The sequence below is a fragment of the Cyclopterus lumpus genome, chromosome 1 (genome assembly GCF_009769545.1).
Source record: "Cyclopterus lumpus isolate fCycLum1 chromosome 1, fCycLum1.pri, whole genome shotgun sequence".
NCBI lineage: Eukaryota > Metazoa > Chordata > Actinopteri > Perciformes > Cyclopteridae > Cyclopterus > Cyclopterus lumpus.
Genome location: NC_046966.1, coordinates 6903548 through 6928268, shown reverse-complemented (window position 1 = coordinate 6928268; position 24721 = coordinate 6903548). Strand labels below are relative to the sequence as shown.

Genomic DNA, 24721 nt, shown 5'->3' with positions numbered 1-24721 from the left:
ACACACAACACGCATTATCCTGACTCACAAGCATTCATCCCCAGCAGTACTCAATCCATTATATCAAATCCCTCTTAAAACAGTGGCTTGTAAGACACCAGGGTCTTCTCTAGCTCCTCAACCTCTATGGCCTGCCCACGCGAGAGCTTTAGCCAGGCATCGCAATGTGACACTGAAAATATCAGCCTCAATTAAACTTCCTTATTTTCGATGCACAAAAAGTCCCTTCCACCACAAACACTCACTTCCACCATAAGGCAGAACTGATATTCCAACTTAAATCTCCCATTCAGCCGGAAAACAAAATGGTAACTCCAGTTGTTAAACTCCACACAGCATAAGTAATTATGGACCCTGGTCTGCCCACAAGCTGCAGTGTGTGTACATTATGTTTGTGTGTGTGTGGCAGTATGTATGAGATTGCTCTGGCTTTAGCTTTTCATTAAAACAGAGGGGCTGGCAGACCGGTGCGCCAATGTACATCCCCAGAGGCTGCCTTTTCCCAAGAGCGCAACACAATCAATTTGCCAACCTGGGAGAGAAGTATGTGACGGGGTGAACTGAAGGATGGATGGATGGATGGATAGGGGGAGGTGGAGACAGGCAGAGGCTGAGGCAGCATGGCAAACAGGATTGATGACAGAAAACTCCACTCGCAAAGAAATCACTTGTTTTTTGCCTGGAGGCCCCAATGTGGACAACAGGGGAGTCAGTGGCGCTGGAGAAAAGAGGAAAGAGCAATATACAGTATATACACTACATCGACACGCTTAAACAATTAAAAAGCAACGTCTCGGCATATGGTTCATATTAATATCTTAGGAAAAATTATGAAATATTTTTTTTTCCCTTTAAGATCTTTTTGCCGATTTTCCATGATGGAAAAACATAACAAGCAGACCAGAATGAACAACGCTATCGCACAGACCAGAAACAAGCAGTTGAACGAGGGAGGGGGAGAGTTTTGTTATGTCATTGTATGCAGACATCTTTATTTAACAATTAGTGTTACCATAGAAACACCTGCATGCACATGATCTTACATCAATAAATGCCGGACATGAATACTTGCTTAGCTCTGACACATGCATACACTTTACAGGAACAGACACGATATCATAAGGCCATTATTTAACCTTGGTATATCACAAAGAGAGGAGGCATGACCATATTCTGACCCAGAAGCCATTCCATCCCTGGTTCAAATAGGCCTCTTCAATGCTTCTAAAGTGTATCCAGTCATTTTGTAAAGTTGAAACATTTAGCCTTTTTAACTTTCCAGTGTATAAGAAGTATTTGTTTTTTTGCCAGGCATGCTCGGGCTACAATTTGTTGCAGATGTACAATTGATACCATTGGGTTGGTTGCCCCTGCAAGCTTGTAGTTGGACATCGAGCTAAGTCCATGTTTAAGATATTAGAGAGTGTATCTCTAACTGTATCCCAAAGGATACGGTAAATGTTCTCAAATTCTCTCTAATGGTTCTTATTTGAAAATCTCATATTTTTGCTATTGTCGCATATAGTTGCTCTTGATATTCCCGACGCCTGTCCTGAATCACTGGATTACATACAAATTATAGCGCATTACTTTTCATCGGGATAGCTACGGACAGTGTATGTGTTATGTTCTCGGCCATGACTCTGGATCTTTTTGTGTTCCCCGGTGTTTTTCTCTCTCCCCTGTGTGTGTCCCTGTGTCTGTCTGTGTGTGTGTGTGTGTGTGTGTGTGTGTGTGTGTGTGTGTGTGTGTGCGCGCTGTGGGGGCGTGATGCTCCTCTCTTGGCTCACTCCTCGCTTTCACTGCTGCTGATTACACCACACCTGCCTTCCACCAAGCTCATCATAATGCAGATTAGCAACCCTTGTTCTTCAGCCACTCGTCACCAGATCATTGTGGCAACCGCTGTGGTTTTTGCAAAGAGTATTTATTTCTGCTGCTAGAGCTTTTGGAAATTATATCTACGTTCCCGTGTGTTTCCAGGCTCACTTACCTGCCTGCCCGCCACACGATAACTCTGAGCTCTGGCTTGTATCACCCATCAGTTTGCCCAGATCAGCTCCCCTCACTCATTTAACCCTGATTACTACAATACATTCTGTGTCTACATTTGATAGCACCTACACCACTCAAAACAGTATGAGAACAGCGTGCATAAAGTGCAATGTAAATGGTAAATATCAGGCAGTACTAATCTACCTTGTTTCTAAAAATCCAAAGCAGCTGCTGTAGAGCATTAGTGTACCTCTCTCTAAAACACAAGGTTTACGGCCTATTGTGGTAAAACGTTATTGACAGAAGCCCATTAAAACCTCATTACATTCTCAGCCATACATAACAGCAGCACATTGTGGCCAAGTAAATTATACTTGAGCTTGCTGTTGTGGTTGCAGGCCTAATGGAAAATCCCCAAAAGCTTTTTGGCCTGAGAGGAAATTAAAACTATGGTTAGCGTAGCTTCATCTCAACCCTGGGGGCAAAGCATTCTAATGTGCCTGGACATTTGAGCTGATACCAATACCAGTATGGGAAACACCTCCAATACAGCCTGAAATGCTGGATCAGGTATCGGCAAGTACGGGAGTCTCACGTTATGTATCATCTCATTTACGCTTCACAGGAAGACAACAAACTGTGTCCCTTGCTACCCGATCTGTATCCTGCCTGATCGGCCATGTCCATTCCCTTGAAGAGAATGTTACTATATGGGTCGAGTGAGGAAACATTTATTCGTTCTGATGTTGAATATGTTGGTGTGCTATACTAATTATTTAAAATCCCAACTTTTCTCGTCCCTTTTCTCGGATAGCGCTGCAGGGAATCACATTTCATCTTGTCAGTTTTCAAGGTGTTTTTTTCTCTTTGTCTGAATTCATTTACAATGGTTTTAACCTTGAGAGTGTGAAGGTGGCATTCACATAGACAGAAGTGTTTTCGGCTAATTGGGACACGGTGACAGTTGCGGGGGTCCACCGCTATTTCAGCAGTGGTTCGTAATGTTTCTGACTCCTTAAAACAAAGCAATGTTGAAAAAGGGCAAAGGTTAGAAAGACATTTTATATTAGTATACGAGTTGCTCTCGTGTGTGCTGTAATCTCAGCTTCTGCTTGCTTTGTTGACATAGCGGGGCCGGCCTGTAATGCTGGGAGCCTTCCCCGCCGGCCTTATCAAATATGTGCTAATTTGTGCTAATACATTTCCAGAATAGAAATCTGAACATCGGATAAAGCCAGGTTCAACATTTTCATTTTCATTTTGTTGACATATTCAAATGGGTTAAATTATTTTTTTTATTTGATGGAAATTTGGATATCTCCTTTCATCAAAAGAATGTCAGCAGCCACAAAAAAATATTTCATGTCATGTTTTTTAGGAATAACATTTTCTACAAATCAGTCCATGGTCTGTAAAGACCTTTAGAATATAGGGAGGGAAGAAACTGGAAAGTATTAAAGATATGTTTTGTAATATTACATACATCTCAAAGACAAGACAGGAGAAAAAATATGACCCTGAAACTTCCCCGACAAGTTTTCTGTTTAAATATCCAAATGCTAACTTCAGAAGCAAATAGAAACATAGTAACATGTTGCATGTGTTTTCTCTCCACTTTTCTTCCAGACAATGTGTCAGCACACTTTTTTTGTTTGCTTAATACCAACATTCAGAAATCTTGATCCCAGCTGGCATTTCCCTTTCATGATAAATAACATAACACATGTCCTAGACAGGGACATGTTTACTGGATACAAAGGCACAGTGGGAAAAAAAGAGGAAGGAAGGAAAAGCCCTGTGTGTGACTCCACTTGTAATTTACGAAAGGCAGGAAGTGAAGGTATCGCAGAGACAATAGCTTTCACTACTGGAAATGACTCAGCAGTCCGCAACATCAATGCTCTGTTGCAGATGTAAGTGGAGGAGCAGCGATAGTGGGTGGGAGATAACAAACAGTCCAGGAGAGCATTGCAAATTAGATGATTCAACAGCCATCAGGGAGAAAAGACAGGAGGTAAGAGGAAAATTGCTTTTGTAATTAGCAAGTTGCCGTTCGAGCCGCAGATAAAACTTTAATGATATCAGTAGATTTTACGATGATGCTGTGTAGAGTATAACCACCAAGCCGTCACACTGCGACATTCAGACTGACAACAACAGCGTTCTCGCTGAGCACATTCAAAATCCAGGATAAGATGAAGATTATAGACTTAATTTCAACTAAACAGCAGGAAGTGATCACAATCGGATAACTTAAAGCTCCTCCTGGTACAAACTGTGAGTGAAAATGGCAATTGTATGTCTTGTTTAGCCTCAAATCGACTAGCTTTCCTCATGTGTTGTTCTTTTATCACGCCCTGAAGCCTTACAGAGGACTTTCTCAACTGGAATAAAATTACATTTCGGATGAGTTTGTTTTGGCCCAAATGGCAATGGAGCTGCTCCTTTGAAACCAATGTAATATAGGAGACTTGTACTAAATTTACTTCCTCAGCAAAGTCATTTTAAAGTTGTATTTGGTCCAAAACCTGCTCCAATTTTCTCTAAAGTAATCAATGGGAGATGTTTCATGAAAGAAGTTGCCTGAGGTTCTCTCTGGCAAAATGTCATTACTCTTTATACGAGGAATGTGAAGGAGCAAAAGGGTGTTTTGGTGTGGGAACAGGAAGCAGTGTTCTGTACTTGGAATGTGACATTTACCTGAACTTTAATGTCAGCTTCCCTCAAATGTAAACATCATCATCATCATCCTCATTCAAAGTATGCAGTAGATAACAGCAACAAATAAATAAATGAAGGAAAGACGTGCACGCAATGGTATAGATCTATTATAGATCTATTATGAGTTTGTTGAGAAACTAAACTAAAACTATTCAAACTAATAGGAAGGTGTGTCTAAATCTATAAGAGCTACCAGAGTTAAACTGGGAGAACCTTACAAGATTTGTTTGTCAGGTATGTTGCATCATACTCCGGCACTTAAATGAGCAACTGTCAACTATTTCTGCAGTTTCCCAAAGAAAAGGGACCTGAGTCAGTAACCTAATGGCCTGTCCTGCCGGTGTTTCCCTCTCTACATATTTACTTCCTGGCGTTTCCTAAAACAGGCCTGCTGCCTGCTGCTGTGGCTGTCAGAGGAAATGCTTTGATGTTTGAAATGAATGAGTGTTAATATACCTTCTGTCATTTGTCAAGTTGATAAAATAATTCCCTTTCGAGAATGTCGGGTTCCCTTCGTTGATGTAAGAATTACGACAGGAAACCCCACAACTCTCTTTCCCCAGGAAGAACAATGGTGTCTGGCCATTGCACATGCCTGTGTGTTTGTGTGAGGGAGCGTGTCATGTGTTATGCTTTGAGTCGTTTTCTTCCTTTGTGTCCGTTTACATCCTTCACACTTTTCCAACCACCCCCATCCACCATGCAGGAGGTCGAAACTCCTCTCATTTCCAACACCACTCAACACTTTACAATCCGCAGGAGCAAATTATTGATGTTTGTCTCTGTGTTTTTCCATGTCGGTGACCTAAAATGGAAAGATAATGGAGGAGCAACTTCTCCCACCGAGGGAACGATCGCCAGTCGCAGGGCCGTAGAGGTGTGGGAGCGTTGATAGAAGCCATTTTCATCAGCAGACTAACAGCTTATTTTATGCACTCTAACAAATGGACACGGCCATCATTCATGACGGATAACGCCTTTAAAAGGGACATCCGTGGAGGCTAATGGTCTGACCGGCACTCAGTTAGAAGCCATCCTCTGTTGGATGATATTTACACTCACACCTTTTATGAGGGGCTTTCGCTGATGAATGCTAAGCTTATCAAAGTATGCTGAAGACTAATTATTGTCAAGAAGTATTATTTTCACTAGTAAATTTACAATGGGGATACGTACCTGACAGGTGGATTACACATATTGTATGTTCCACCGTGTACTGGAGCCTCCCCTGTGAATTCTCAATGACTTTCTGCTTCACCACCCCAGCCCCCCGCCCTCCAGTCCTGTTTCACGCACTTAATTACTTTTTAGGAATCACATGCATGCAGGTTCCTCACACGCACACACGTATGTTCACTGTCGACACGCCCCAACCCGCCCTCATCACTGCCAGGTTATGACCCCCACAGCACCCTGTAAACAAAAGCATTAATCACGTGCGCTTCGCCTCAACTGCCTGGCTGAAATTCATGGTTCCCAGCCGCAGTAAATCACAGTGGTTGAGTACCCTAGGGGAGGCTAGAAGGCTAATACACACTGGCCATGAATACCATCGGCAGCAAGGCCAGTCCTATATGTCTAAATATAGTCAATTTAGAGATGGATGGGCTTAAGCAGAGCAGCCATGGGAAGGCGAGAAAAACCTATAAGGCTGCCGAGGGTTTGATAATTGTAGTCAAGTCAAAACAAGTCGAGCCCAATAACACAAATGTATCTCAAAGGACTACAATGTGTACGGCACAGAAAAACCCTCGAAACCGATTTTTTGTTTCAGGTGATTATACACATAATTAATATTATATTACATTTCTGCTAATAGATTCCCCCTAAAATGTAGGGGAATATATTAAGGGCCTAAATCTTACCAACTTTGCCTTTTTGAAAAGGAAACAAAGGAAGTCTCCGCAGAGAAAGCAACCGAGGATGCAACGCCCTTCCAGGATAGTTAGAAATACACGTGTAGAGAATAGACCAACACATAGAGCGGATACAGCACACTCGAGCCATGCGAGAACGTAAGCTTTCAGTATCGATTCAAAGCCAATTGCATTCCCATCTCCTGCAGACCTTTTGAGAAGAATGTGTTTTCTTCCGCGTGGACCTATTTGACCGACTTTTGTTTCGGCAGAAAGACGTGTACTTGTATTCAGGGGGCGAGAAAGAGCTGTGCACAGAGTTGGGACTGAAAATGTAATACCAGGGGACACTTTGAGGGAGCATGAGGAAGGATGGCACCCTGCTGTGGTTGACACAAATACTTCAGTCCATCAGCCTTAACAATAAAAGGTTCATAGAAATGTGCGTTTGCTTATGAAGGTCTTTGCACACTCAAAGTGTAGCTGCCACTAAAATGAAAAGCAGAACCTTTGTAGTTTGTATGGTCGTGTCAGGAGCATTAACATGCTATAAGGACATTAATGGGGTCAGCACATGATGTATTAAGTCCCTGTGGCTTATTGCAGTGGTATATTGTGGCAAGGTGTTCTCGTAATGTAACTGTGTTGCTCAGTGCAGGTATTGTTTTTGTCTGGACCAGAACTGGATGGATTACCGGCTCTCTCATCTAACTGTATCATCCGATCGAGAAGCATTACGACCAAATACCAAAATGATTTCAGCCACAAAATGTAATGTAAAATCTCAAGTGATTGACGTTTCGACTTTGCTTCTTACATCCTCATAAAAACAAACTATGCAATACTGTCACGCACTCTTTCAACACGATACACCCCTCCGATGCTATTTTCCAAAGACCTTTATTTTGACACAGCCCTCTGGCCAATTGTTCCATTTACGTTACCATCACGGCTCAGGTTAAAAACAGGGTTTACAGCTTCACAGAGCCGCTTGGCTTTAAACTCTCGTTATTGCATGGTTCCTCCTCCTGGTTCCTATTTTGCTGGTTTTTATGTTACGACTGGGATGCCGACTCACCTTGCCCGATTCAAGGTGGGGCAGTAACGCTTAATTAAAGGAGCTGCATTGTAGGCACCAGCGGACATCTGCACAGCCTTGTTATTAAATGAAGGATCATTTCTCCGTCAGTCATGAATGACTCATGAGGGGGACGGAGTGCAGACAGATCTCTGTCTGCTCCCACTGTTATCGGCACAGTCAACACTTATTGTAATGAAAGCAAATATACCCACTTTGAATGCCTGGCAGGGAAAGAACAGTGTGAAGTGGTTGTCTAAGTTTTAATCCCACAGGGGGTCATCTTTTTCACCAAGGCAGTTCAAACCACATTTAACTTCTATTATAAAACACCTTTTTGAAGCAAGAATCTCATCCGGGAGTCGATCCAAAGCGAAGGATGTCTTTAGGCCCAGTGATGTTGCAATAACACATCAGCAACTGCAAAGTGCAAGCAAACAGAGGAGGCTAATCCGCCGCGTTAGCAAACATTGGCGTCAAGTTCGAGCACGGCTCTTCATTCGCTAAGAAGGTAGGCCAGCTACCCTGTATGCTCTGAGCCAGATTAGCTTCCTGATTCGGCAAAAACATGCCTCTGATCTCCTCAGAGCTGGTTTCTCAGTGATAAACTCTCCCTCAAACACAAATTGGTCCTGCATCAAAGCTGCTGACAACACCGCCGGGCTTACGGGAAGCATGGGATGAGGAGCCAAATATAGTATATTTCACCCATTTACAGTCCAAACAAAAGATAACAAGGATCCCTGAGATGGTTGTTTCTTTAGAGATTAGTGAGAATTAGGACTCAGATCAGATAGAGCTGATTATGCGGGACCAAAAAAAAGTTGAAAGAACAGTGACAATGCAGTCGGAGCTAATAACAGCAGCAGTACCTTAAACTGCTTATTCAACTAAATAGAATGATGGACACATCTTTGAGATCTGACATCGTACGGCCCCGTTCAAGGCGGGAATGTTGGCTCCTGGAATGCTGGCCTGCTATCTAAAGTCACACAGTCTCTACGAGACAAACCAGGCTTTCCTTTAACGCCAAGGTAAACACATCTGTTATGAAAGGCTAGTAGTGTCGTATAAATAGCATGCATTGGACTTTTACCCAGGAGGCCGCTGTCCATGTCCTGTGTATTGAATCCATGGAAACGTTGTCTTATTTGCCAGACATTTTTGTAACATACTTCACTAACAGCACATAAGTAACAGACCAAACCACACTGTTTTCCCGAAACATAACCAAGTAGTTTAATTAAACTTTAAAAATAAGCAAACCTCAATGGAAGTTTATCTCGCGTGCAACGAGCGGTGGCTGTACGTTCCCTGTGAAGAAGGAGGCACTGTGGGTCTTTCTCATTTCCTGATTCTCTCAGTTGAGGAAACAGGCATTCAACCAACCAGACTTCCTCACCTCGGGCCTTTATTTTGAAAAACGACATTTAAAGATGCCGTGTGGCAAAGCTGCATCAGCTGTCCATTGTTCAATTAGACTGCTGTATTTCATTTCATATTTCATTTCACAGTGTTCATATATTCGTTATTCTTATATATTTACTATTTATGTCATGCATTTTTGTTTTAACACTCACAGTACAACCTGTATATTTTTTATTGTGTGAAGCACTACAAATGTGTTTTTTCATCTGCAGCTATTTGCACTTTTTTTTACATTACATTAAATTAAATTTCATTTAGCTGAAGCTTTTATCCAAAGCGACTTACAATCACACACCCTAGACACAGCTAAGGGGAGCAATTTGGGGTTAAGTGTCTTGCTCATCGATCGAACCACCGATCCTCTGATTTAAACATCATGAAGCGTCAGGTGATTATCTTTAAGGAATGTGCTTTGAACACATCCTCACGAGGAGCTACACAAACTGAACGGCAGAAAGTTTGATCGCGCATCTGATCCTCTGAGATAAATAACATTTCTGAAAACAAATAGGTACTGTTACTGTTATTTGTCCAGCCGTGGTTTTGAGCTCCTGCGGCAAGTCTCCTCTCATATGCACAAGAACCCCCCTCCCCCACCCCCACAAGACCTGTGTGTGAACAACACGTCGTGATGGTTTTCTCTCCTGTCTAAAACCCCTCAAAGTCCTGGTCCTGCCAGCTGCAGCAGGCAGCTGCACCACAATCAAGATTATTCAATTGCATCTTTTTAGAGGCCTCCAACAGCCTGTAGATTACAGTGAGATTGATGTATCATATGGCCACAGATGGCAAAGCACAATTCTCCTTAATGTCTCGTTCCTTAATGTTCACGTGGTAGCTCCAGCTTTCTCTTACCACATTTGGGGCATTTATTTTGCTCCACTGCAGTGTAGCTTGATGTAAATCAATATAATGACGGGCCATTTCTAACAGAAAAGCTGAGACCTTTGATACATGTTTTTTTAAAAATGACCTTTCACATGATCCCAGAGGGTGATCCAATTATCTGCATTCATGGCTCAAAAACCTTTCATTGATCTGATGGGCTTTGTGAATTTTCCCACTGAGAGAAGATATAATGTTGACGCGCTGCATGTTAAAGTGGCACGCCAAGAAGGGAGGGCTGTAGAACTTACCAACAATCAGCAATTAACCTTTTCCTGTCTGGCCTGTCACTTTTCAGCACTCTTAAGCTTTTTTGGCTCCTTTTCATTGAAAGGGTCATTCATGGCTGTCAGGAATAAAAGCAAGGGCACAATGAATCATTCATGACATGGCCTCCTCTTTCTTCCAGACTTATATATATACATGGGAGGGACACACGAGGTGACATATGAGTCATCGTATGACTAAAGCCGTGTCAGCCGTGTGAGACAATGGCCTAATTATTGTTATATGGTCTATTAGAGAGTTCGATCATGTTAATACAGTATGTGCAAGACAAAAAAAGTTAAGTTAGGACTTGAAAAAAAACTTGGTTTAACCATCCATCCGCTTTGTGATATATAAATATGTTCTGCTCAATATGTCATGCTTTCAACTGAATATCTGGTTGGTACTGATTATGTGGAACCATTTTTAAATGACAAAGCATGATTTCTGGTTAATGCGATGGCACATCACGAGTACATCAAAAATGCAGACAGACGCATTAAATTCCTGGATGTGAGAGTAATTTAAGTTTTTTTTTTATTTTGCTCTTCCCGTCATTGTATTATACAAGACTGAGTCTCTTATTGACTTTCACATTTCGCTCTAGAATGAGCAATACGTGTCATTTCCATTTCAGTCCAAAACTTCCCTCAAACCCTGGAGGACAGCTCGTCCCATTCCTGCAAACTCTCACTCCGTACCCTCCGACAAACCTTCCAAGAGGCATTAACTGGGTGATGGCATTCTTTATGGGTGAAGACTGGGCCGGTTGGTGTGTTTACGAGCGCAGCGAAGCTTCAAGATCAGCTCATAAATGTGATTCATGCTTGTGTGTGATGGAGATGTCCTCAGAACTTTAAGGGCTCAAACAAAGGGCACGCAGAGAGAGAGAGAGAGAGAGAGAGAGATTCAAAAAAGTTGTTGGGATGTTGAGCATCTTCTGTTTAAGTGTTTTTAATTTTTGAGGGATTGTCAGCATGTGTGTGTGTGTGTGTGCGTGCGTATTAGGATGTGTCTGTCGCCATGACAGCCCCAGGTGTGTCTCCAGCATTATCCAGCAGACAGTAGCGTCTTCAAAGGTTTGCTAATGATCTCACAGATGTTTGCTCGTATGTTTAGTTAGATTTACACACGATTGTGCTGGATTTTCCAAATCCAAACATCGGCTCTGGCTTTTTCTCTCTTTTTACTTCTTTGCTGTGTTTTGGTCCCAGTTTGGACTTTAATGGAAGAATTTATGAATGGCCTGAACTTGTTTCAGTAATATGTTCAAAGCAGAAATGATTGCATGTCACAGCAGTAAATGCACAGGTCTAAATAAAAACAATGACAGTGAGTGAGCATGCACAATACCAGAGGCCTGGAACTGGCTCCCCGATGTGGACCCGCAGTCGTCATTGAGGTTATTATTTCAACCTGTGCTCAGCCAAGTCATAATGTCCGCTGTGAAAAGGGTTTATTAAAATGTTACTATGACACCTCAACAACCTGTATAGTAATATATTGTGCAGCTGATCATTGGTGTGTCATCACAGATCTGGTGGCTGGACAAACTTTAATGGCTTTTTAAAACAGCATGTGCCTTCTTGAACGCAGCGCCCTGAAAAGTAACCATTTAAGAGCCTTGCAGAATATCTTTCAAGACAAATGTAGTGTGGATCATTTCGTGGGGAGTTTTTTCACCATATAACTTTAATACATAACTTTAGATGCTCTACCTGAAGACAAGGACTGCGTAGGTGCATTTTAAATATATTGGTTTTGCATTTGATAATCTGTGGTCACGAGCACTTTCTCTCTCAGCCCATTCTGTAGTTTTTCTTGATACTACTGAGTCAATTGAAAGCAATGGCTTTAATAGAGAGACATTTACTTGAACTTGTGGGAGAAAAAAAGTTCACATTCGCTCTAAGAATTCAGAGCTTTTGACCATTATTAACAACAATTGGATGTTTCGTCCCTGCTCTTATCTCAAAGATGCACCATTCCTTTTGAATTTCATATTTCCACCTTGCTCTGATATTCTGCCATAGAAATGACAGTAAGCCAGGTGAGACTGTGCTCATTCAAGCGTACAGGTTTGTCATGACCTCAGCTCCTCTCTCCACCATGTTCACAGATAACAATGTGACAAATGCAAATCAAATAAAAGCGTGTCTCTTGGAAACATATTTAATAGTTTAGAAATGCAATATGAAATCAAACAATGCACTACACTGAGTCACGGTGAAAATCAAAGGTGTGTCCCTAATGCATGTAAATGTAGCAGAATGGGAGAAAATGGATGAAGTAAATGATCAACTAGTTCCATGGCCAATGTTTATTTGTATTTGTGTACATAAAGCAGAGCAATCCCGCTTTTTCACAGCTTGCATGAACTCGGTGTGACAGGAATGAGAGAGCCGTGTGTTTCTAGCCTCCTCAAACTGAAACCTCCAATCGTTGCCCTGCAGAGATCCACTGAGGCCCTGCTGTGACTGTGTGATAAAATTGGCTCAATTTTATTTGAGTCACTTGCCGTACTTGGCCACTTTCAACTTTCTCGTTTTATTTTCTTTTTGCTTCTTTGCTCGCACAACACATTGTGTGGAATTCAGGACGCCGCTTCTCTTCCCCTGCTGCCCTCTCACTTACCGCCCTCGCAGGAGTGAAGGGGATGCATTGATTGGTGCAATGGCTGCACCGAGCACTACAACCGTGCCACCGATGGCTGGATTCAGCAGTCAAACGGGAGGGCACGTAGAGAGGCTGGAAGGCAACGGTACCGTGTGGACTAATGCTTCGTCGAGGATGTCTTTAATAGACCCGCTCGACAAGTAATGCACTCAAATTGAGTTGGAGGAAACCCAGAGACACTAACCTGACCCAGAAAACGCTGTGTTTGTCTGAAAAACAAAAAGATTGTTTTCCAAAGGATATCACTAATGTGCTTATGATTCATTGTCCTGTCTTCTGGTCCAAACTATATATATCACATTCCGTACACTTAAGGTGAAATGTTATTGCTTAAGAAAGGGCTCATAAATCTTAGTTTCCGGTATGAACAAACAAAATAGTGACAGTGAAAATAGTCTGTGCAAACTGACAAAAAGCACTGCTCATTAGTAAACAGGAGCGATTCTTTTTTCTTTCTTTTTTATATCTGACACAGATAAGAAGTCTTCGAATGTCTAAAAAGAAGGAATAAGGTATCAGCACTTTAGAGTAGCTGGGATAGAATTGTGTATAATTCTTTGCAAACCAACTGTATCACTGAGGTTGTTAAGCATCAATAGTTGGTAACCACCGCTATCTGTAGCCCTGTTTCCATCCTCATATATAATGACGTATCGCAGGAGAAAAGCTGTATGAAAGCTGATACAACTTCTTCTCATTCCTTCAATGAAATGCCAATGCTAAGTCAATTCTGACGTTTAACTCACGTGACTGTTTCTGCTGTTGGCATCTTCCTTGATATTTTCTTATAACGTTTGTCTTTGTCTAGAAACAGCTTGAAACATGGCCAACAGTAACTGACAACCAATTCCTTCTCTCTCTTTCTATAGACGGGTTGGGAAGGAAACGTGCCTCATTCACACTTTTTTGCGACATTTCCAAAGTGTGATTCAAATTTGATTGACAGTTGAATGGAAACATGGCGTATGTGTACCTGAATAAAAATACAGCGTTTTAAATCCAAAGTATATTCTTGATGTCCATACCCTTTTTGACCAGTATTAAAAAATAAAAAAAATAAATTCAACATGTTTTTTCCAACATGGAAGTTCAGTTCAGTTACTACTAATTTGCAAGTTGCATTTTGAAAAGGGATCTTGCAGCAGTATATTGTACCTGCAGACTCTTTTAGAGTTAAGTGCGAGCACGGCTTAGATTCTTTAAATCTCGTTGAGGCTGAGCTTGAGTGGGGCTTTGGAGGGGTTTAACAGCTAAAGTCTTAAACAGAAATGAGATATTGTACCAGCATCTTCAAGACTCTGATGCATTGGAAGATCAGCAGCTCATGTAATACAGTAATCTTAAAGAAGTTTCCATTTCTGTCATTTAAAAACCTCCCAACTTCTGTTCGGTGTTATTTTATTCCATAAAAATCATTTATGCACTGAGCTCCACAATTCCCGTTAAATTGGACCACTGAAGCATTAGGTCACATAAATCATTCTTTGATTTCACACCGAATCTTTGATATTTTACAGGCACTGAGGGAAAAAAGAGAGTATGTAATCCTTCAATTTCACCATTTGCCAGAATGGGATATGTGAGGTTTACCCTGTACTGCATCCAAATCTGACTGATTAATCGCCATAGCAACAGGTCGAGAGTGCGACTCAAACAGAACTGGACTCTCCGGAGCTCAGAACTTGTCTGTCAAACGTTATTTACCCGGCGCTGAACACATTTAGCGGTTTACCTACTGCAAATCATGTGAAAGCAACAGATCAAACTCAGCGTTATGGATTAACGGGTCTCCACAGCAATTAAGTGCAGGATAAAACTCGACATGCTGTGTAACTAAGCCGCAACGCCGCTGTCATGTCGGGCGGGAGAGGCATGGGACTTTGACACCATGGTTCCCCCTGTGATGTGAGACGGTGAATCCAAGTATAACATTTATTTTTCATGTATGCGTGGGCGGGTGCACACGTAGTGCCAGACAGATTACAGCCTGGGCATTAAATGGAATTAGTACCATTAACGATGGCTGCTATCCATTTAAGTGAGCCAGATCCAGAGCTGTGGTGTATGATCACACACATTAACAATATTGGGACACTTACTGGAATGGGGTCATCATTCATGTTGTAACTTTACGCTGCTTTGACGAGTCAGAATGACGACCAGAGACATCGGTTGATCTCATCAAATATAATGCTGGGATCTGGGAATGCAGCATCATCACCCAAGAGAAGTCAAGACACTATTGGGCAAGGAAGTTGAGTGATTAGAGAATCCTACTTGTCTTACATCCTGCTGACATTCTTTTTTTCTCACAGGTTTACTACCCATTTTGTATTTCTCAAGACGTTTAATTGAAATAACTAGGTCGTTTGCAACTAATTTAAGAGGAAATACGAATTTCCATAAAAGAAAACCTTGATTTTAATCCAAGTAAATACAAATGTATCATTCACTTTACATATGTGTGGGGTTGTATGCTTGCCTCCACATAAATGTCTTGTTTTTGGTTTTCCTGTTTTTCACTCTTGTGACTCACTTGTCCTTAAGTCTTCTTCAAAAAATGCCATCATATTATATATTTATATTATTCCATCACTACCAAATATTTCTTAATGTTCAAAATGTAAATCCCCAAAGTTCATTTACATAATGCCACTGTATTTGTATTATGAAAAACATCATTTCTATGTATACCAAATGCAAGAGAGACAGCATTGATGTCCAACACTGCAGTACTCCATAATACAGCAGAGTATGCCCCTAGTGGAAACCAAGACTACCATTTTGAAGGCCTCCAGATTGAAAGATATAACAGAATGCATGACTTTATGCTGTAATGGTTGTGGGCTCAAATTGGTTTCAATGGGTTTCAATTGGCACACATGTTTGTCTTTAAAGGTCTGAGTGTCTATATTTGTGCCATTTAAACCTAAACCTATAAAGGTGTTTTAGCATATCACCAGTGTGCCTGAAGTAAGCTCAGGGCCTTTTTCCACATTTGGCTAGTTTGGCAGCCACTACCAGCAAACATGTTGTCTTGTCATGTTACAAACAACAGTAACTATATGGCTCCTTGTAAATCAAGAGTCCAAGTAAGTCAGGACGGTTGTGACCGTCCAGCATGCACAATCCCAGGACCCTGAAACTGAAGTAGCTAAATAGAATTCAGTCGTGGTTTTATCCCCTTTGATTGTCCGACCGTCAAACACACACCTAATGGCCTAACTGCCTTTGAGTTCTGGCCTTTCTGTTTGGCCTGTATGCCTTGCCATCTTTCTTTGTTCGCCTGTGAGGACTAACCAGCTGTTGACGAACCCTGTTTTGAATTACTAACACATTACAACTTGTTATAATTTAACTTGTCTGTCTATGATCAAAGTCATGCGTTTCAGTCCATTCTCTGCAAAACACAGCAGGGGTGACAGGGAGTATTCCAACAAAGGAGCAGCGGTAGACATAAGTCAAGGATTGGGCCCAAAAAAGCACGATTGAGGAAAACATGACGTCAACAGCTCACTTTTGTCACAGACTCCCCTCTCGACAAAATACCTACAACGACCACAGCAGAGGACGAGATAAGCATTCCCGTAATAATACAACATTTGAGTCGTAGGAGGTATTAGCCATTAGATGACGAACAGTAAAAGTGAAAATGTTGACAACGCCAGTTAATAGAAGAGACTTGAGAGATCAGCAGCTACATGGGAACTGCTATGGGGTCAGGTCAAATTAAATGATTGTATCGTACTGAAAGAGCATTTATTGCTATTGCAACATCAACCTTGATGATAGTGTGTCACAGTGGGCTCATAAAAACATTTTAAAAAAACTGCAGCTAAGGCAAAGGACACTACCACAGATATTCAGAATGTATTCTATATGAACAGACGCTGTCGCAGGTAAAAGACACAGACCCACTGGAGGGTGTCAGGTAGAAGCAATGTCAACCACGTCTTCATGCTGATGACATGATGAAGCGGTTGAGATGAGGACCAATGGTCAACACGACTCACTGCTGTTTGTTGTCTTGTTCCAAGTAGGCATACTGTATGTGCGGCAGGAGGAAGAAGTCCCCACATTATGCATAAAACATGCATCCAATATGTACATATGTAATGTAATAACACTGGAACAGTTGACATAATAAAGCAAGATCATGAGAGTCATTTTAATTACATTTTCTTTTCTCCACATAGCCGTGAAATGCAAGAAAACTGGCAAAGGGCTTCAGAGCCCTGATGCTATGACGCATAGCCGCATCCACTCCAAAACAAGGTACGTGAAGCAGGAAGACTGGAAGATGTTGATGTTTTTACCCCGGAGTCCCCCTCTGGTTGTGTGAATAATTACTGTGGTCTCCAAGATCCAAAGGCAGAAGAAGTATGATATTGCGATGGTGCCGCGAGAGTGCTTCAAGTCGTCTCCTTTGACAAACGATTCATCCCCCTTGCGGCTGAGCGGCTATTTGTTTTAGCGTGGGCTGTTGCCGGCACCACTGGTGCATGCTACGCAGTTTCCAGACCCTTTGTCAGATGATCTTTGATGTATTTGACAAGCCGGATTCAGTCATCCCATCTGCTGTAAGTTTGGTGCCACAGAACTCACTGGTTGGAAGAGTTAAATGATCAAAGTTCTGCGGTGTCTTCCCAGCCTGTTGCATCGTCACACTTTGCCGGAGGTGCGTATAAACGTTAACGTTTCGAGGTCCACGTGGCAGAACTGCAGATATTGAGGTTTTAGTCCACGCAATCTTCTTCCGAGTCAACAACCAATGCGCCCACGTTCAACTCTCAATGCAACAAGAAGGCTGTCCGTTTGGGTCAAAGATGTCAGTGTGCTAGCGGCGGCTAATGTAGCCTCGAGCCTGTTTGGCTTCGTTCAAACAAACGGTGGCGTCTGAGTCGGTGCATGCTTCTGTGTAGTCTCTCCGAACATTGACACCACGACGCTGCTCCCGTTTGAAGAGAGGAAACTATAATTAGACTCGGTAACTTGAGTCCCATAATCGCATCCATGTGTTGTACGTTTAAGTTTAACAACCTGCGCGATGTTCCTTCTCATTTAATTATTGTTACCGATGTCCCCCGTAAACAACAACAGCCATGTGCCATACAAGAAAAAGCCATCCTCCGTTATGTTGTGATTGGAACAGACTAACAAGAACCCAAATTAAATATGGTTACAGCGGGGGAAGACACAAACAAATCAACCCTTGAATTGTCACCTTGATGCACAACGTTGATGCTCATTTCTCTCAGTTGAACCCTTATATTCCTCATGTCCTACTGTTCTGAGATCTGTTTGGCAGGCACAGCTGCGCTCCCTCTCTCCTCGTGCTTAATTATATAAATGACTTCCAGTTACTTAGTGTCTGTCACACACTGGACAAGCAGCCCTCTAATTAACACTCACAGGGCCATTTCAAATCAGTGTGACGGGATTTGTTGTGGGGATTCACAAGAGACAAGTCTTTAAAGGACGATGCTGGCATCTCTTCACAGTAAAAGATGTGTTACTGCATTTCCCAGTTCAAAATAAACACAATATGCCAGTAAATGCAATTGCATGTGTTTTTAATACATCAATATTGATAATAGGATCAATTCAGAGTTTGTTTTGGTCTCTTTCTGGTATTTGTTGATGATAATCAGATTAGAAATGTATATATTGACACGTATAAGTAGATGATCTCTGTATGGATATGAAAGATGCATTTAGCAAAGACTTCTGTGCAAAAATACAGCTTTCCCATCACCTGGGGCACACTCTCCCTATTTTCCACACAGGGTTCACCCACAGAGACCGACTCCTCCGGGTGTCTCCTCGATATCAGCACTCTGTCACCAAGACGGATGAAGAGGAAACCTCAACAGCAAAACAAGGGGCGACACAAATAAGTAAATGCATGAAGGAGTACAATTGGTGATCCATGAACAGTAAAAGATGTTCTCCTCCATTTGTCATATGTTGAAGTAAAAACCGAGGTAGAAATGGTTTCTCAGCCTTTGGGTCGCTTGCCTGTCATTTGTGTGTCTTTTGAAACAATACTGTTTTGACCAGTGTGTGTGTGTGTGTGTGTGTGTGTGTGTGTGTGTGTGTCTCTTCCATGATTACATGACCACTTCCGATAAAATGACTAATGAACTTCCAAAAAGACAAAACAACTCAACTCAAGTGAGAAAGACCCATTTGGAGCATACAATAGATGAAAGACTTTGCCCCGTGGCTATTCCCAAAGAGTTTGAGCAATATCAAATAGTCATAATGACCTCATGGGAAAATCTATATGGACAGCTCAATTCAGCAAAATGAAACTCTGCTGCAACACATCAAAGGCAGTGATACAAGTGTCAACTTGTTGCAGCCTGCACTTCATCATGAATAGGCCTTTACTCGTTTTGCTCTCTCTCTCTCTCTCTCTCTCTCACACACACACACACACACGCACACTCACACACAAAAGGTCACACTTCTTTTCCCTTGCCCTTGTTGTTCCGGATCCCAGCATACGCCCCTCCGCAGTGAAAAAAAAAAAAAAACCTTACTCGTAATTCCTCGTCATAATTGTGTAATCATTAACGCTCTGCTTTCAGGGACACGTCTTAGGGAAGTGATTTATGCAGAGAAGCACCGCGAGGGATCGAAGACTACTTGAGCAGAGCTGAGGAGAAGCACCAGCCCTCCTGAGGTCAGTTCCACTTTAAAATGCAGGGCATAACAAACGTGCTGCTTTTTTTTAAAACACGGGCTGGTGAATCCGCCTGCTGAGATGAGGGTGTGATCCTGCCTGCAGATAACCATGCGGTGTGTTCACTGTACACTGACATTTGATTGTTCTCCATGTTCCAGTGAAATGCAAAAGAGGGCACAATGGAGTACACACTATTGCACACGCTCGTCTGGCTTCTACCGGCATTCACTTTTACGACACAAGGTAGGCCCCTCGTGTGGAACTATGTGACACACGTTTGCTGAGCAGGAATGTTTTTTGCGGTAATCCTTTTCCCTGAAAAGGTTTGAGGAAGTGACAAGAAGCGTTTGGTTTAACTTCATACCTCAGGGAAGTATTTGTGTCTTTGTCAACAGAGTTGGTGAAACTGAGCGTTAGTCCCGGGATCACCGCGGAGTGCGGCGACCGGGTCATCCTCAAGTGCGACGTGTCATCGTCGCGAAAGGGACTATCAATCAAACACATGGAGTGGTTCCAGAGCCGCACGTCGGTCTGCTCAGTGGACGGGGAGGGGAAGATCAAAAACCACACCCAGTCTCCGAGTGATTTCTATTGTGAGTACCAACACGGACAACTGTCCCTCGTCCTCACGAGAGTGAAGCCACTGGAGAGAGGAAACTACACGTGCAAGCTGCAGTCCAACCGGGGCGCTCTGCACGCAGATACGAGCGTGGAGTTACAAGGTCAGTGTCTGTAACGAGGCCGCAGCGCCATTTGTATAAGGAAAACCAAAAAGAAGGGTTTCTCGACAGCTACTTCCTCAAGGTGGTGGCATGTGTAGTCACACTCTGTATGTAAAGGTGCCCCCGGAAACAAATTAAAAAGTATTCACATTGAGTGTTTCTCGCCCGGGTGCACTGTGTGTGTATCCTTGAGGTCTACCAGATGTGTTGAATGCATTCCCTTTATAAAGCATTTAAAGAGACGATTTAGTATGTATTTTAAATCCTGAATCGGACTTACAGACTTGTTTTGCGATGATCAAAGTGTATATTAATTAGTTAAAATACATTGTAATCACATAAGTGGCATTAAGTTCAAGTTGTTGTTAGATTTAATGATATGTTCTTCTTTTAACTGAAACGATGGCCACTTAAAAGAACTTGTAATCACAGCTTAGTGCATTAACAATAGTATATAGTATAATAGTATATAAATAGAGTATAATGTTACAACTGTGAATTATAATGCACTATGACCCTTGCAAAAAGCAGCGAGTGATCAGCATTATGATACTTGACCTTAGAAGTCATTATACAATACTTAATAATATAATAGGATCATTGTTATTAGGCATTGCTTATAACTGCGATGATAAAGTTCTATAAGCAGATCATAACACATTGTAACCACATTTATGATGCATTCAATGGGCGTCAGACAAAGTGTTGGCCTGAATCAGTTACATTGATGCTCAGAGGCTCTTCTCATGTCTCACATAATCGATTCATTTCCTCACCTCCTCTCTTCACATCTTAGTCCCTCACACCTGAGACCTGCCATCCTCGGAGCCGTCATTTTAAAGCAACATCAATCAAAGACGACGTGCGGCACAGCTGCATCAGCTGCCCATTGTTTAGTTATACCGCTGTATTTTATGAACTCTCTCTGATGAGCAGAACAGTGTACACGACAACTTCCATATTTATTTGTTCCAAATTTAATTTTAACCGCGTGGCACAGTGTGACAACAATGTGTCACGTCATCTTGTATACGTCACAGATGTGGTGGTCTTCTTCCTCATCGCCTTTGTTGGCTCATTGTTGCGTTTCTTGGTGCATTTCCGGCACATGGCGGTCAGAACTACATCCCAGTGTGAAAACATTGGTGTGCATGTGCGTGCACGTACGCGTTCTAGTGCACGTGGAATATAAATGGAGACTCACTCATAAATGTCAGCTTCATAGTGCTGCTTGTGGTCCATAACTTCCAGTGGTAGGAGGTAAATAAGTGTGTGTACTTATTAAAGGAGCAGTGTGTAGGACTTAGGGGGATCTATTGTCATAAATGGAATATAACTATACTTCCATTTATGTTACTTTATACTTCGACTGCAATTCAGAGGCTGTGGGTTAAATTACAACTATAGGCTTTATGATTGGTTAATAGGTAACATATTACTGTTATAGACCAATAATAATCACAACAACATCATCAAGTTGTAAAACATTTCTCTTCCTGTTTTTTCTTTTATCCCCATCAGAGAGGCCACTTAATGGTTTATTCTCCTTCTGAACCAAAATGAATTGTTACATACATTATTAATTCATGATTTACAACTGTAAACTAATGGGATATATGAACATAAGAAATCCACAACCACTTTTTAAATAATGTACTCACTTATTGCTGAAGAACCATTTATTAATGACTTAATTAAATGTTTAACTGCAGACCTGATCATTTTCTAATGAGGCACCAGGTGTAAATCGATTTTTGCTGAAATAAAGTGGTTGAACCAGCCTATTAGAGGATCTTTCCTGATGAATTAATTAGCTCAATAGCTGTAAAGACAAAGCCAGTTATGCTCATTGAAGACGAACACCAGCTAAATAGATTTTTTTTTAACAACTTTGCAAGCCAAAACTTGTGCTTTATGCTGGCTAATCAGATTTCCTAGCTCATAAATACATCAGTTAAAATGTTCAAATCTGCAAGAATTTCCAGAATGCCCAATTATAATATTTAATGTAGCAGCTGGTTGAGCGACTGTGAGCTATACTTTCTATACCGTCAGGTGGAACCAATTAGGATAAACTCACAATGGCTTTTGTTTGTAAAATCTCAAAATGCAAAGTCTCTATAATTGTCAAATGAACCCATTTATTTTCATGTGGCTCGTATAGAGCAATATAAAACCGCAAATTGCACGACACTATTCGAGTAATGATTGGTCCGTTGTGATTGGGATGGATTAGATCACAAGGTGAGGTCGGTACGGAGGCTCTCTGATGGGTTCGCATGTGAAACGAAAAAACATGACAAGTTAAAAGTGCATCATTGAGCGTCATTTCAAAACTCTTCTCGTCTTCCCCTCAGAGTGTTGTGGGGCCGCTGAGAGTGTCTGGACGAAGGACCGACTCACCTGCACCTTCAAAAATGTCTACCCGGACGGAGACGTGCACTGGTTTCACGGCTCCCACAAGCTGGCAAGCTCTGGGAAGCAACACACCTCAAAACATATGGAAAAAGAGGGTTGGCTGACCATTCAAAGTTACCTGGAACGGAAGAGTCCACACGTGCCCTACAACTGTTCCTTGATGAGTGCCGCGTCTGGGCGATACATTGCGAGCCCTTTGGTACTGAATCCAGAGTCCCGGGCCAGCGTCGGAACACAGGGACACAAGGACGGGAATGGAGTCGGATCACACGGACCGGCGTGGACACTTCTCTGTATTTCACTCCTACTTGCTGCCACACTGCGATAATAGATTTGCTGAAGTACAGCCACATGATTAGATATCAGGTTGACGCGGTGGTTAACAATGATTAGGAACAATGAGGTACTGAGATTTCTTTTCCTATGAGTCATCCTGCATGGTCTCATGGTTTATTCGTCTTCCTTTTAGCTCTCGATGGTCAATAATCATTATGCTGTATACAATACCTTTTTGTTGTTGTTTTGTTTCAATAGAGAGTCACTGGTAAGTGAGCAGAGCTTGGTGGCTGCATTACTCTCAAACACACTCACACACCCACACACACATAACTGCAAATGACCAGGGAGTACGTTTTGGCTACTGGTTAAATTTTGCCTTCAGATTTATTTCTGAGAGAGTAAGATAAAAAATGTCTGCTGACAGGTGTGTCCACCGCGTGTCCTCTGGATGGTCGAATGACTACGATGTGATTGCACGCTTTCCGCACGAGCACGATGAAGTGTCTGTCTTGAACAGAATACAGACATTAAAAGATGGGCTCTGCCCATGAATTCCCCTCAATCACACAGAAGCCTTTGTGTGCAACATAGATGGACCCACGAAGCGCTCAGTGAAGCGGTCGTGGACGGATGCTGCCCTCTGGTGAGCTGCGGCTGTGGTCACTGTGGGATGTTTCTTCTACCAGCCCTCAGTCTTGCAGTGCATCCTCCGCAGAGGAGACATGCGGGAGCCTGTTTCCAGACCGAAGGACTCTCTGCTAATGGTGTCACTGAATCGTTGCCAAGGTTCAACTTTTAGCAAGACGTTGCTGCGGCTCAGAGCCCGCTGGGGGGGATGACTTTGAGATCACCTTGGCCACTCCAGTGCACATGGATATAGACACACACACACACACACACACACACACACACACACACACACACACACACCAGTGGGCATTTGTTGTGTAATGATCTCTCAGCAGCATATACTTTTGCGAAATACTCCCACAGACAATCGTTTTGTGGAATATTATTTATGACTAATGACAAAATGAGATTTACTGCATGTTCACCTATCAAATACGTCACTGAAAGTAAAGCTATTTGCATGTATTATCACAAGACTAAATAACTCTTTACCAAACTGAGTGATGATGACTGTGGCTACATTGTTTAGTGAACTCTTGATGAGCTTTAAGGGAGCTGTCTGATTATCTATAACATTATGCACTAAAGGGAACACTATTGATTTTTGTTTCCATGTTGCGATTCTCAAAAAAAGTATGCTGACTTAAATGTTTACAAAAAAGCATCCCATAACTGCTGTAAGCTTTTACAATAGAGCCTTTAATTAAAGAGAAATAAAGAACATTTATGAATTAAATGCTTTGTGGTGGTTTTCACTATGAAAATAACAGACTGAAGATCATTTTTAGTTTTTTATTCATGTTATGATGTGATGAAGGCTTTTCGTTGGTTTACCTTTATAGCGTTACCATTCCTGATAACCTCAGAGGGAAAAGTGTGCAGACAAATCTGGAACAAAATTGAAGTCGTATGATGAATTAAGGCTTTTTAGATAGGACAGTAAAGTGATGTTTTCCAAATCATTGCATGTAATATAAGAGGCTTTATGTGTGCCGTTAGAATGAAGCTCTACTTCTGTTAGGGACACAAGGACAGGAATGGACGTTCTTGACTTTGTAAAATAAAACAATTACAC

At 41.9% G+C, this 24721-nt stretch overlaps 1 protein-coding gene across 2 annotated transcripts; it reads left to right on the top strand.

Annotated features, from left to right (window-relative positions):
* The first annotated feature begins 3903 nt into the window (after positions 1-3903).
* On the top strand, positions 3904-24359 carry LOC117733890. 2 transcript variants are annotated; one of them, XM_034537811.1, is made up of 7 exons: positions 3904-4009; positions 17103-17181; positions 18693-18803; positions 19500-19594; positions 19756-19840; positions 19993-20319; positions 22677-24359. In XM_034537811.1, exons 5-7 carry the CDS (start codon positions 19777-19779, stop codon positions 23063-23065), a joined length of 780 nt encoding a protein of 259 aa, XP_034393702.1. In that variant the 5' UTR covers positions 3904-4009; positions 17103-17181; positions 18693-18803; positions 19500-19594; positions 19756-19776; the 3' UTR covers positions 23066-24359. The 2 variants fall into 2 exon arrangements, with proteins under 2 accessions (XP_034393702.1, XP_034393711.1); XM_034537820.1 differs by lacking the exons at positions 3904-4009; positions 17103-17181; positions 18693-18803 and having other exon boundaries at positions 19452-19594.
* Positions 24360-24721: the final 362 nt, after the last annotated feature.

Bases quoted from the DNA above. Each gene is read 5' to 3' on its own strand.
- LOC117733890 (XM_034537811.1), top strand. From the start codon at position 19,777: ATGGAGTACACACTATTGCACACGCTCGTCTGGCTTCTACCGGCATTC. The intron at 19,841-19,992 runs GTAGGCCCCTCG...CTTTGTCAACAG, and splicing joins ATTCACTTTTACGACACAAG to AGTTGGTGAAACTGAGCGTT. The intron at 20,320-22,676 runs GTCAGTGTCTGT...TCTTCCCCTCAG, and splicing joins TACGAGCGTGGAGTTACAAG to AGTGTTGTGGGGCCGCTGAG.